The sequence below is a fragment of the Polypterus senegalus genome, chromosome 18 (genome assembly GCF_016835505.1).
Source record: "Polypterus senegalus isolate Bchr_013 chromosome 18, ASM1683550v1, whole genome shotgun sequence".
In the NCBI taxonomy this organism is placed as follows: Eukaryota; Metazoa; Chordata; class Cladistia; order Polypteriformes; family Polypteridae; genus Polypterus; species Polypterus senegalus.
In genome coordinates, this window is record NC_053171.1 from 55,635,228 (window position 1) to 55,649,225 (window position 13,998).

At 41.0% G+C, this 13,998-nt stretch overlaps 1 protein-coding gene across 2 annotated transcripts in view; it reads right to left on the reverse strand.

Moving 5' to 3' along the window:
* pacs2 (phosphofurin acidic cluster sorting protein 2) overlaps positions 1–13,998 on the reverse strand; it is a 302,620-nt gene that overhangs the window by 97,416 nt on the left and 191,206 nt on the right. For both annotated transcript variants that reach the window (XM_039741990.1, XM_039741989.1), the window contains exon 5: positions 7,195–7,357. In XM_039741990.1, coding sequence (XP_039597924.1) covers positions 7,195–7,357 — 163 coding nt within the window. The remainder of the gene's footprint in view (positions 1–7,194; positions 7,358–13,998) is intronic.

A 13,998-nucleotide genomic window follows, 5' to 3' on the forward strand; every position in this document is an offset into this window, starting at 1 on the left:
TACTAATTCTCCAAATTCCCGTGTAGGAAGAAGGCTGAAATTTGGCAGGCTCATTCTATACAGCTTACTTACAAAAGTTAAGCAGGTTTCATTTTGAAATTCTACGTGTAATGGTCATAACTGGAACCTACTTGCATACATATATATGGCCATAGCCTGCAGCTCGGTCGCCGTGTGAGGCGGAGTTGTGTCCCCCATCATCACGCCTCCCACGTAATTGAGTGCCTGCCCATATAAGGCCGTCCATCAGCAGCAATCCAACAGACACGCTGCCGCTAAATATTCACAGGTGAAGGACTGTGCTTATGCAAACAAAGGTGAGATGGTCAGGGATAGACTAGTGTTTGGCACAAACTCAGCAAAAGTGCGAGAGAAACTTTTAAGTCTTAGGGTCTTAGCTAACATTAAATAAAGCAGTGGATATCGCAAGATTGCACGAAATAGCACCGTGAGATACAAGTTTAATGAGAAGACGCAGGGTATAAACAAGACTTTTGATCACTTTGTAACAGAGTTAAAATTGCTGGTGAAGGACTGTGCTTATGCAAACGAATAGGAAAGCAAGGTGTAAAGCTTAACTTTAAATTAAGTTCATAGACACGCTGCTGCTGGCGTTTGTCATGCCTAAGACGAATACGATATTTGCGAGATACAAGTTTAATGAGAGGACGCAGGGTATAAACGAGACTTTTGATCACTTTGTAACGGAGTTAAAATTGCTGGTGAGGGACTGTGCTTATGCAAACAAAGCTGAAATGGTCAGGGATAGAATAGTATTTGGCACAAACTCAGCAAAAGTGCGAGAGAAACTTTTAAGTGCCAGGTCTGAGCTAACATTAAATAAAGCCGTGGACATCGCAAGATCGTACAAGATAGCACAAGCACAGCTGAGAACCTTCGATGCATGTACTCTGAGTGGCTCACGTGAACTGACTGTGAATGCAGTACGCGGACAACAGACAAGAGCTCCAAAGAGTGCTGAACAAAAAACACATTACACAATTCACGAGTAGCGATTTAGGTAGTGATCACTTCGATGAATGAAACCTGTTATCTTTACAACTGTTGACAACGAAGATGAGATGGTCAGGGATAGACTAGACAAACACGGAATGTAACTTGAACACAACACATCCTCCAAATACGAACCTGATTGAAACAAATAATGATAATCAAATCCTTTAATGACAGCAACACTCATAACAGTGACAAAACAATTACATTGACAATCATGTTACATTATTTTTAAAATGTTTCCTTTTCTTTTTCATAGTTTCTTTAACACACTACTTCTCCGCTGCGAAGTGTGGGCATTTTGCTACTATTAAATAAATAAATAAGGCTTGCTAATATGGCCCATTTCCTATGTGTGTGTTTTCTGAAATGTCACCTGCTCAAGGTTGTATTTTTTGGAGACAGTACAGGTCTGGCAGTGACGATTACACTCAAAGAAAAAGAGTTAGCAGGGAGCCATTTACAGCTTTGCCTAGGACGGCAAAAATGTTAGAATTCTTCTCTGATCCGACAAAAAACATGTCTGTGTTTTAAATGTAGATATAATATAGACTGAGGTTTGCATGACATGAATGCTGACTTCTGTACATTATGACAGATGTTAAAAGTAAGGCGTTCCTCAGGGATCAGTGTTGGGGCGGCTACTGCTCTTAAATTACGTGATATGGATGAGAAATAAAGTTGGTTACATTTTCAGATAACCCAAAACTAGGTCAAATGACGGACACCCTCAAAATCAGCAAAATCACTTGAGTAGATAGTGTAGTAGAAATAAATGGATATTTTTACTCATAGTATGTATTAATCTTAATTGGGTACAACACAGGGGGTCTATTACTATAATATAATAATTTGCAGCACAGCTGTGAAACTGCTCTGCTATGGGTAACCAATGATTTGCGTATGGCAGCAGACTCTGGACAAACCAGCATATTAATTCTATTAGACCTCAGTGCAGCATTTGACACTGTCAGACATGACATTCTACTGTCCAGAATGGAGAACATGCTGGGTATCTCTGGCACTGCAATCCAGTGGTTCAAGTCCTATTTGACTGATAGGCAAGAGTTTGTTAGTCTTGGCAACAGCCGATCCAGCTTGGCGCCAGTCACACAAGGAGTTCCTCAGGGCTCTGTCCTCGGCCCTCTTCTCTTCTGTATTTATATGCTTCCCCTTGGCCATATTATTTGTAGCTATGGACTGGGCTATCATTTTTATGCAGATGATACTCAACTCTATTTCAATGTCAAAAGTGCAACTTCATCAGAGCTTTCTCAGCTCACAACCTGCCTTAGTGAAATTAAAAACCGGATGGAGCAGAACTCTTTAAAATTAAACTGCAACAAAACTGAACTCCTGCAAATTGGGACTAAACTGCAACATAATAAAATGAGCTCCTTCCCAGTCAATCTTGGTGGTGATCTCATCAGACCTGCTTCTACTGCCTCTACTCTTACTCCGCCCACATAAATCACATTAAGAAACTTTCTTACTTTCACCTCTGTAACATATCCCGTGTTCGCTCCTTCCTCTCCTTTTCTAATGTTGAGAAACTTGTCCATGCTTTTATCACATCCCGCATAGATTATTGTAACTCGCTGTTGGCAGGTGCCCCATCTAATCTTATATCACAGCTCCAGCTTATTCAAAACTTGGCTGCAAGAGTCCTTACTCGAACCAGCAGCAGCGAGCATATCACACCCATCCTGCTCCGTCTTCACTGGCTCCCTGTGTCTTAAGAAATCTAATATAAAATCCTACTAATAACCTACAAAGCCTTAAATAACCTCGCACCAAACTACATCAGTGACCTTCTCCACTATGTGCCTGCCCGCCCACGAAGGTCCTCCGATTCTGGCAATCTTGTTGTGCCCCACACTAATCTATACACTAAGGGGGACAGAGCCTTCAGCTGTATAGCGCCCAGACTCTGGAATGAACTACTGAAATTAATCAGATCAGCTGACTCCATGAATTCTTTTAAAAAACAACTCAAAACTCATCTGTTCAGGAAGGCTTTTAGCTCTCTTTGACTTTATTACCCTTCTCTCAGTTTACCTCTGTGTCAAGATGCTCATGTAATCCGTGTGCGTGTGCTAGACCATCAATTCTATTGTCTGTTAGGCTTTCTCTGAATTTACTGTCTTAATCTTCTTTATTTATTTATTTGGTTTGTACTATGCTATACGCTGTATACCCTGCCGTTCTTTCTTATATTCTGTAAGTGCCTTGAGCATGGGAAAGGCGCTATATAAATAAAATGTATTATTAATCATACTGGAGACAGTGCACACAAACACTTAAAAGGGATAGACAGAAGGTTACATAGGGGGCTACAAATGAGTCTTACATAGTTTGCTTTATCGAGTACAAATCCACAGAGGTTATTCTTAATTTATGCAAAGCACTCGTGGGGCCCCATCTTGTGTGCATATTATTGAATAAATGAATATAAATAACAGCACTTATGAACGTCTGGGGACTCGCCTCACCAGACTGATGACAACGGTGTGTAGTATAAAAGTCCCATCACACTACATGATGCAGAATTCATTTACATAATCTTAGTGAGTCGGTTTTCTGCCCAAAGGCAAGAGGAGGACCAGAAGATTTTGATTTGATATACAGTGGTACCTCGGTATATGTCCGCTTTGGATGAAGTCCAACTTGGTATACGTGCTGTTTGATGCAGAAAAGTTTACTTGGTATATGACCTTTGTTTGGAATATGACTCGCGTGCTAGAACACTGCGTGCTACCCTTGTTTACCTCCCTCTCGAGATAAAGCCATGACTGCCCACGAGCGTCAGTACGCCAGTTGCTAGCATTCAGTGAAAAACCTGCGCCATAACTCTATGTGAATTTTCACGTGATTTTGTGTTTTTTCATGTAATTGAATTGATTGTTGAAAAGTATGAAGGTGGTATGTGTATCCGGGACATGGCTGCTGCATACTGTATGTCGAGAATGACAGTATCTACGATTGTGAAAAACAAAGACGTTATTGAAAAGTAAAGTGAGGTTAAATTTTCATTTATTTCATGTAATTGCTTTTGTATTTATGTATTTTAGTATTAAGCAGTGTTTAAATTATTTTATACAACCCCATAAATGTATAATATGCCAATAACAATAGGATTTTTTTTCATGGGAACGGATAAATCATTTTCCCTTTATTTCTTATGGGAAAAATTCATTTGGTATAAGTCCTGATTGGTATAAGTCAAAGAATCTGGAACGGATTAAGGATGTATACAGAGGTACCACTGTACTTTATTAATACCCAGGGGGAAATTGACTTTCGGCATGACCCTTGGGGCTCAGAACACATGGTCAGTCATTCTACAGCACTCCTAGGCATTTTCTTAAGGCTAAGGGCCTTGCTGAAGGGCCCAACCAGGTAGGATCACTTCTGGAAGAAGATGAAACTAGAAACAAGTTGAAACCTTAAAAACCAAACCCCATACACCAAAGCCTAATTGTAAACCAGAATTCAAAGTCAGCAAGAGAAATGGTAGAATGGGAAACCAGAAAAAAGAGAAAGAATATATGTTTCATTAGATAGAGTTTTCATCCCAATCCCGGACACCAAATTAATTTTTGCACCATATTTAAAGGATTGCACTGATGATGCCATTTTGTGCTACACAACTTTCAAGGCAAGTGGGAACCACATGCTGGTAACAGGAACAATAAACTGGTGGCTTTCGACTTTAAAACAAAATAATGTTGCAGCACCATGTATAATTAATCATTACCTTCAGGAAACTTAACTGCGAAGGGACCACTCGGAACATGCTAGAGGAAAATTAGTCCATTTTCCTACATAATACAGTATATTAGTTGAAAATAGTTAAAGAGAGAAAAAAAAATTCTCAAAATGCACAGTTCATAATAGTTGGGGGCAGTCGCTGCACTGTTCCATGACTGGAAGTCACGTATTTTGACATCCCCAGCCGTTCAATCGAATCAACCTGTGTTAACACAGCTCAGGAATGCAGTTCTGTCAGAGAATTCAGAGGCACCTCCATTGGTCCAGAGATGCTCTACACACACCCCTAAACGTTAATCCTAGTTTGTGGAATAAAAGCTCATCTCTTACCAGTCATTCCTCAAAAGTGGACTCAGTAAGAGAGTTGGGGTGAAGGCTCAACAGCTTGGAGAAAAAGATAGAGTTTTGGAGAGAGGGACAGATGTTTAGAAGAGAAAAAATGGGAAGCTACTCGATAGAAGTACAAAGCCTGTTGGTAGGTTAACAAGTTTTTCTTGGTGAGGTTTATTCCTCTTCATATTTTTACCTTCTTCATGCACACTTTTTTGTCATTTATATGCATTTTGGACCCGAATGGTATATTAAGATGCTCTTTCTACTACAAATTATATATTATTGGTAAATGTTTTCAGTGCTGGGTCAAAGATGCAGAGAATCATCTTGCTTTGTCTGTTCATAAGGAAGAGCCTGTTTTTCCGAGTTGCCTGCAGCTGGAATACTCCTCTTGGACCCGGGTCATCAATAATCCTGAACCCAGGACAAATAACAAGCAAGGTAGGGTGCACATTTAAGCATTTTATTTCCAAAACCAGCTGTGTCCAAAAAATGAATAAAATGTGGTGCGGTTCTTCATAGAAATTAATAAATAATCCAATGCAAACAAGTGGCTGCCTGTAAGAGTAAAATCAGTTAATAAATAAATAGCCAATACTGGGGTTAAAATCAAAAATAAAATGACAAATGTTAAAATTGGGCTATTTTTCTTTTATCCTACAAGACTCAGTGCCTCGCTGCTTCATGATCTCTGAAGCCCTTTGGTCGCTCCTGCTATCTAAAAGTTCAGCTAGAGCGACCAGCCCCCAGAGCGCCATCCCTATCGCTGTGCCTCTTGCACCTGCTGGCACTCCCAACTTCACTCTCTCTCTCGCTCTCTTGATTTTTCTTCCATCTTTCCTTCTCGATCCCCCTTTGATCCTGCTCAGGTGCTTTCTAATGTCTCATGGGTGCAGGTTCCATGATTACGACACACAGAGTGTCAATGAGGAAACTGGCTAAACTGGTTGCCTTTGCAAATGAATACGCAATCAGCCAAATTCCTTGTTAAAACACACCGTCTGGGCCACCTGGTTTTGTAGCCGCATTCTGTCATGTCATGCATGTGTGTTTGGAGGACACCAAGTATAATGGCACTCCTGACCTTCAGGGGGGCACTGTCATCCTGATAGTCGCCCTATTATTCATACCCAGGACTGAGGATTGCCAGCCTGAAGGACTTTGGTGCCACTTCTGCCAAACCAAACCAAGCTTCACCACTTTTGGACTCATGTCTGGGAAGATGCTAATGATAGCAGATGTCTATTTTTGCATTATTTACTCTTACTGTTTCTTTTTTTTTCTTTCAGTTGTCAAGTTCTGCAATATATGGGGACCAAAAACCAGTGCACCTACTAAGCTTGAGCGTATTGTTTTTATACAACACCATGGACCCCTAACACACTTCACCACAGAGTCACCAGGATTGAATGTACCTTTTCTCCCTGCTTGAACCCTTATGAACAGATAGAACAACTGTATGTACACCATGTCTGTTTTGATGTTATCAAACACCAGTGCTTCAGAATAGGTCAGCCACTTGACGCTAACAATGTTCAGGCTGGCCAGTACTTAGATGGGAGATCATCTAGGAAAATCTGGGATTGCTGCTGGAAGAGGTGTTGGTGAGGCCAGCAGGGGGCATGTATCCTGTTGTCTTAATGTGGATTCCAATGCCCTAGAGCAGTGACAAGGACACAGGGCTGCAAATATGGCACTGTCCTTAGAATGAGACGTAAAATGGAGGTATTGACTCTCTGTGATCATTAAAACCTGAAAAGATATTCAGGCTAAATTTCTCACCACGCCCTTGTCTATTCTGGCCCCCTATTCATCCCTTGTCTTTAATTGGCTAAGTATCTTTCAGTCCTTCATCACCTAATAGCTAATGTGTGGCAAGCGTAGTGGCGCAATAATGGCTGCCACTGCATCATCCAGGTGGGTGCTACACATTAATGGCAGTTGAAGTGGCTCCGCTTCGTCTATGTAGAGCTCTTTGAGCAGCAAGAAAAGCACTACATAAATGTCATTAATCATTATTATAATTATCAGTGTAAAAGCGATGTTTGACTATTGTTTGATCCCGGGGTACAGTACCTGTTAACTTGACCTTTTGCTCACTTGGCATGGAGCCTTCCTCATGGTCAATGGGCTGGCTGGAAAGTGAGAAAATCCAGATCTCTGCCACCTTGGCAGCTGCATCCTTCATGTTGCTGAAGAGTGTCAGAACCTGCCCGCCTTCCGTCGGGTGCTGCATGACCTGGGGGGTGAAGCAGGGGTTGGTTTAAGCAGGATTGTTGGAAACTCTTCCACTACAACTTTTAAAAGACAGGGGGTGCCACTGAGCCCCAAAACCCCAGACATACCACACTAAACAGTCCCAGGTGTAAAATAAAGGTTTTTATTTCAGAAGATAGCTGCTTATACAGACCAATTCTACAGCCTTTCAATGAACAATCCTCCTTTACCTCCTCCAGGTGAGATTCGCTTTCATGCACCCCAACTCACTGGAGGAGGCTGGACAGTTCGCTTATATGTCAGACCTAGGAATACATCTGGTATCGGGATATTGCCCAATGGAAGCCTCCTGAAGCAGGGAGTCTTTCTCCTTGTAGAGCACTCTGGTGGCACTCAAGGACCCTGATAGAGTTGTCTCTCAGGACTACAATTCCCATAAACCCTTGCGGGCATCCTTACTGGATCCACACCAGTGGAGCACTGCCATCTATTATACTGCAGGAGGAACTAATATCCCAACTCCTCCCTACTGTCCCTTTGCATAGGATGTGGATTCAGCCCCATCCCGGTTGGGTTATGCCTCCTTCAATACTGTCCTGCCATTACAGCGTCCCGGCTAGGAAAGGTCCCAGCACAGCATTCAAAAACTTTGGATCAATAGTGTTGTACTCCATTGATGCTCAGCAGAGTCAAATTCAGCCTACCTCAGCAGTGCAACAAGTTTCTTCTATTTTTAGACTTTCACAAGAAAATGACTTGACATTTTCTGACATTTAATAAACAAAGTACCAAAAAAATATTAACCGTCAGCGAGTATCAGAGGGAACAGTAACCAAGCTACAACCGGAAATGCAGGCCACTAGACACCAGTGATCCTACCCACAAGACTTGAGGAAAAAGAACGGATTTGACCGATCCTGTGAGTCAGCAGAGTTATTTCTGGATGACAGCAACAATAGAAGTTCTGTACCAAAAACAGCTGGAGGCACAGTGAGTGCTTGTTTAGGTTTGGGGCACCTGCTCTCTCTTGGCAACACAGCTCAAACTAAGGACACCTCTTTCAGCTTAGAGATATCCGTATCTTAAATCATTAGTTACTATGCTTTGTGTGCTTTTGCCCTCATACAGATATGTGAAAAAGTAAGCATACCCCATGGTATATATATAGTCAAATAGTTGACTTTTTGACATATTTGAATGGGCAAACTGCAAGCAGTGCCTACAGATAAATGTGATAGACCTGAACAAATGACAGATAAAACTGACATGGAGTATTCTTTGTCACCATCTAAATTAACAAAAATGCAGATTTATCCTGTGGGAAAAAGTAAGTGCAACTCTTCACTTCATATCCATCAGATTAGAATGCGGTGTTCGAGATCAGATGCCTCCTTACGGAGTCTGCAGGTAGACCCTGTCTGATTTAAACCCCAGATATTAAGGGTCCAGTGTTCTCTTTGCTATTGACGTAAGTGGTGTCATCATGCCAAAATCAAACGAATTCTCTAACACTCTCACAAAGGAAGTTGTGGATGCTTATCAGTCTGACATGGGTTTTGAAAAGGTCACCAAATTATTTGAAATCCATCATTCCACAGTAAGGAAAATCATAGATAAGTGGCATGAATTCCAAATGACTGCTCATAAAATAACAGTGGGAGGTTGAGCTTTTAGTTACAGGGCTCCTAAACTGTGGAATGGTCTGCCTGCTACTATAAGAGATGCCCCTTCGGTCTCCGCTTTCAAATCCCAGCTAAAGACTAACTACTTCAGTTTAACATACCCTGACTAGAGCTGCTGATTAACTGTGCAGACTGCATCTCTGTTGTTAGACATTAACACTAAAACATAAGTAATATGATAGTTACAATTTGTTAGTAACCCTCACCTATTCTGTTTCTATGCTCGGTACCCAAATGTGGCACTTGGTGCCACTGTCCACCTGAAAAGTTGTTTCACCTGCCTAAGGTAAACTCATTTCTGATGGAGGATTGCAGGAATCATCAGGTAGAGGGGTCCTTTCAATGGATTTGGCTGGCCCAGCGCTGACTCAGCTGTGGAATGGCCATTAGGGGTAGGCAGCTTGATGGCTGAGGTCTCCAGGACTCTGAACAAATCCAAATCCTATTATGTGATATCATCTACTGTTGAATTCTGCTCTGTACTTGTAATATTTCTATTGCACTATTATATTGTATTGAGGATTACTTGTGTTCTGTTCTGTGTATTGTATTGCATTTACCCTCCTTTTTTGATATTCACTGCATGCCCAACCTACCTGGAAAGGGGTCTCTCTTTGAACTGTCTTTCACAAGGTTTCTTCCAGTTTTTCCCTACAAGGGTTTTTTTGGGAGTTTTTCCTTGTCTTCTTAGAGAGTCAAGGTTAGAGGGCTGTCAAGAGGCAGGGCCTGCTAAAGCCAATTGCGGCACTTCTTGTGTGATTTTGGGCTATACAAAAATAAATTGTATTGTACTGTAATTTGTCCAGGACTGGCCAACCCAGCAAATTCAGCCCACAAGCTGACCTTTTGATATTGAAAGAAGTCTCTAAGAACACCACAAATTTCACCGCTGGATATGCAGGTAACTCTTGCAACTGTTAGAACATGAGAAATTTGACAAACGAGAGGAGGCAATTCAGTCCATCAAGCCTGTTTGTTTAGCTAATAGCGAAGTTTTCCCAATATCTCATCCAGGTTTTCCTTAAAGTTTGTCAAGGTTTCCGCTTCAACTACATAGCTTGTTCCAGATTTCACCATATAAAAATTTTACCACATAAAAAAATTGACTAACTAGAGGATACCATTCCCTCAAGTTAGTTTGTTTAGCTAATATGAAAAATCTCATCCAGATTCTTCTTAAAGGTTGTCACTGTTTTTGCTTCAACTCCATGTCTTGGTAGTTTGTTCCAGAGCCCCACAACTCTTTGTGTAAAGAAGCGCTTCCTGGCTTCAGTTTTAAATGCACTTCTCCTGAACTCCCACTAATGACCTTGACTGCGTGACTCACCCGTAAGCTGAAGGGTCAAAGTTGGTGTCAAAGTGCATGCACCTACAATCAGAAAGAGATCACACAAATTTGACCTGCATGAGTGGTGAAATAAGAAAACAGCCTTTGCTGTCCAAAAATTAAATCGGAGCCAGACTAGAGTTTGCTATTGAACATCAAGGCAAAGACCAGGCCTTCTGGAGCATTGTGCATTGAATCAAAGATTCAAGAATTGCTTGGCCACAGTAACAAGTTGTTTCAAACGTCTTTCATTTAAGAATTATGGTGGCCACTGTGTTCTTGGGAAACTTCAAAGCTGAAGGTGCTTTTTGTAGCTTTTCCCAGATCTGCACCTCAACACAACCCTGTGTGATGCCACCAGGGGGAGAACTGCCACCCTAACCCAAACACACACAGACAGAACACGGGTTCAACACAACACTCGGTTTATTTACAGCTTAATGTGCACAAAACACCAACACACTAATACACAGTCCCTTCTTGCTGCCAGTCCATCTGCCTCCACTCCTTTTCAGGCTTTGTCCTCTTCCTCTCGACTCTAGTCATTCAATGGAGTGAGGCAGCTCCTCTTATTCAGATCCTGGGAATGTTCCAGGTGGATCATTAGTATTATCTGGAATTACTCCCAGGTGCGCTGGAGGTTCTCTATAGGGTTCTGCAGCTCCCCCTGGTGGCCCCCATGGAATCCAACAGGGCTGCACCAAACTCCAGCTCCCGACATGCCCTGTGGGAATCCATGGTGCCTGAGCTGCCCAGGAGGGCTGCCCTCTAGTGTCCCAGGGGAGGTACTGCCTCACCAAAGCCTTCTCCCCTGGTCCTTCCACTCTGTTGGCACCTGCCCAATAATGAAGCATGGTGGTGGTAGAATCATGTTATGGGGGTGCTTCTCACTGGCAGTTACAGAGGGGCTAGTCAGATTCAAGGAATGGAAGAATACAGCCAAACACAGAGAGGTCCCTGAAGAAGACCTGCTCCGGGAGTCACGTGATCTCAGACTGGCATGACAGTCCACCTTTTCACATAATAAAGATCCCGAACCATACAGCCAGAACAATGCTAGACTGGTTTCAGAACAAATCTTGAGTGGACAAGACTTAAGTCCCATAGAACACCTGTGGAAAGACCTGAAGATAGCAGTTCATAGATGCTTTCCATTCAGTCTAACGGAGCTTGAGAGGATCTGCTAGGAAGACTGGTATCTACTTAACAAAAATAATTTAGTTTCTGTTCCAATAACTAATAACGCGCATAGAATTCAGCTCTGCCCCTCTGAAACATTAAATATGGCGCTATTAAATGTTAGAGCTTTAACTAACAAGACGTTTTTTATCAATGATCTTATTAGTGATAGAAACATTGATTTTATTGCACTAAATGAAACATTGCTCAGTTCAGATGGCGCAGCTGTTTTAATCGAATCTGCGCCTCCGGATTACAGTTTTACTCGTGCAGACCGCCAGGGAAAAAAGGGGGGCGGATTGGCAAATATTTACTCGAGCCGGTTAAAATGTAAAGATGTTAGTTTTGGTGAATTTAAGTCCTTTGAGTATCTCGCCGTTGTTATTCATGGAGTTTCTCATGTTCTCATTTTATCCGTGTATAGACCTCCTAAATTTAACGCGTCTTTCATTGAGGAATTCTCAGACCTAATGTCAATTTTAATTACAATTATGACACACTCTTAATTGTAGGTGACTTTAACTTTCATATCGATAATCAGTGTGACCTAAAAGTAAAGGAATTTATGAACCTCCTGGACTCTTTTGATTTGAGACAGCTCGTTAATCAGCCTACACATAAAGCAGGTCATACGTTAGACTTAATTATCACCAAAGGACTAAAGTTGATGTGAAGCAGATCGTTGATATTGGTCTTTCAGACCACTTTCTTCTACTATTCAGTATAGAAAACATTCATGAGAAGCATATTGTTAAAAAACGCTTCTTTGACTCCTCAGCAGCTTTAAAATTTACAAACATTCTAAGCAATCAGTCCGTTATAGTGCCAGCTATAATAGCAGGATGATGTAAATAGTAAAGTGGAAAACTTTAATTCTAAAGTAAGAGCTGCTGTTGACATAGTTGCACCTGAAAAGACAGTTAAAAATCTTCTAGCATTGTTATACCATGGAAGACCCAAAGAGTGTCTGATTTAAAAGAACATGTCGTAGAGCTGAGCATAAATGGAGGAAAACTAAACTAACTATCCATTATGAGATATTGAAGGTTAAAATAACAGAATACAATAACACAGTCCGTCTTGAGAGGCGCTATTTCTCTAGATTATAAATAACAATGCTAGTAATCCCAGAGTCTTATTTTCTACAATTGATCGTCTGCTAAGCCCAGGTAACATAAAGGAATGCCCCATAATACTTCCAGTGAAAACCTGTGAGAACATTGTTATATTTTTCAATCAAAAAATTAATGATGTTAGAAATAATATAGTATATCTCCCCAACACTGTGAACCTCCTAAGCCCCAGTACTCCATTATAAACAAATTAAATTCTTTCACCAGGATAGATTTACCTGATTTACATAGAATAATCTCTCAAATGAAACCCTCCACCTGTGTCCTTGACCCAATACCAACAAGGTTTTTCAAGGAAGTATCAGGCGCTAATTGATAATATTCTTGACATAGTAAATTCGTCATTAGATACGGGGTTTTCCCAGACTGTCTTAAGACTGCTGTAGTTAAACCCCTACTCAAGAAAAATAATCTTGACCCTCTGCTTTTGAAAATTTTAGACCCATCTCTAACCTGCCCTTCTTAAGTAAAATTCTAGAGAAGGCAGTCATTATGCAGTTAAATGACCACCTAATAAACATGCTATTCTTGATAAATTTCAGTCAGGTTTTAGAACAAATCACAGCACAGAAACTGCACTCGTTAAAGTAGTAAATGACTTGCGTGTAAATGCAGACAGAGGCCATTTATCTGTTCTCATCCTCTTAGATCTGAGTGCCGCATTTGATACCATTGATCACAATATTCTTAGAAATCGCCTTAGTCAATGGGTGGGCCTCTCTGGCAGTGTCTTAAATTGGTTTGAATCCTACCTGGCAGGGAGAAAATTCTTTGTTAGTTGTGGTAATCACAACTCAAAGACACATGATATTCTATATGGTGTTCCACAAGGCTCTATCCTGGGTCCGCTTTTCTCAATCTACATGCTTCCGTTAGGTCAGATTATCTCAGGTTACAACGTGAGCTACCACAGCTATGCTGATGACACACAGCTGTACTTATCAATAGCACCTGATGACACCGACTCTCTCGAATCACTAACACAATGTCTTACTGGTATTTCTGAATGGATGAATAGTAATTTTCTCAAGTTAAATAAAGAGAAAACTGAAATTGTATTGATTGGCAAAAATGGATTCAGTGAGGTTATCAGAAATAAACTTGACGCATTAGGATTAGAGTTAAGACGGAAGTAAAAACTTAGGGTAACTGTTGACTGTAACCTGAATTTTAAATCTCATATTCATCAGACCACTAGGACAGCATATTTTCACTTAAGAAACATAGCAAAAGTTAGACCTCTTATATCATTGAAAGATGCTGAGAAATTAATTCACGCTTTTGTTTTCAGTCGACTAGATTACTGTAACGCACTCCTCTCAGGACTACCCAAAAAAGACAT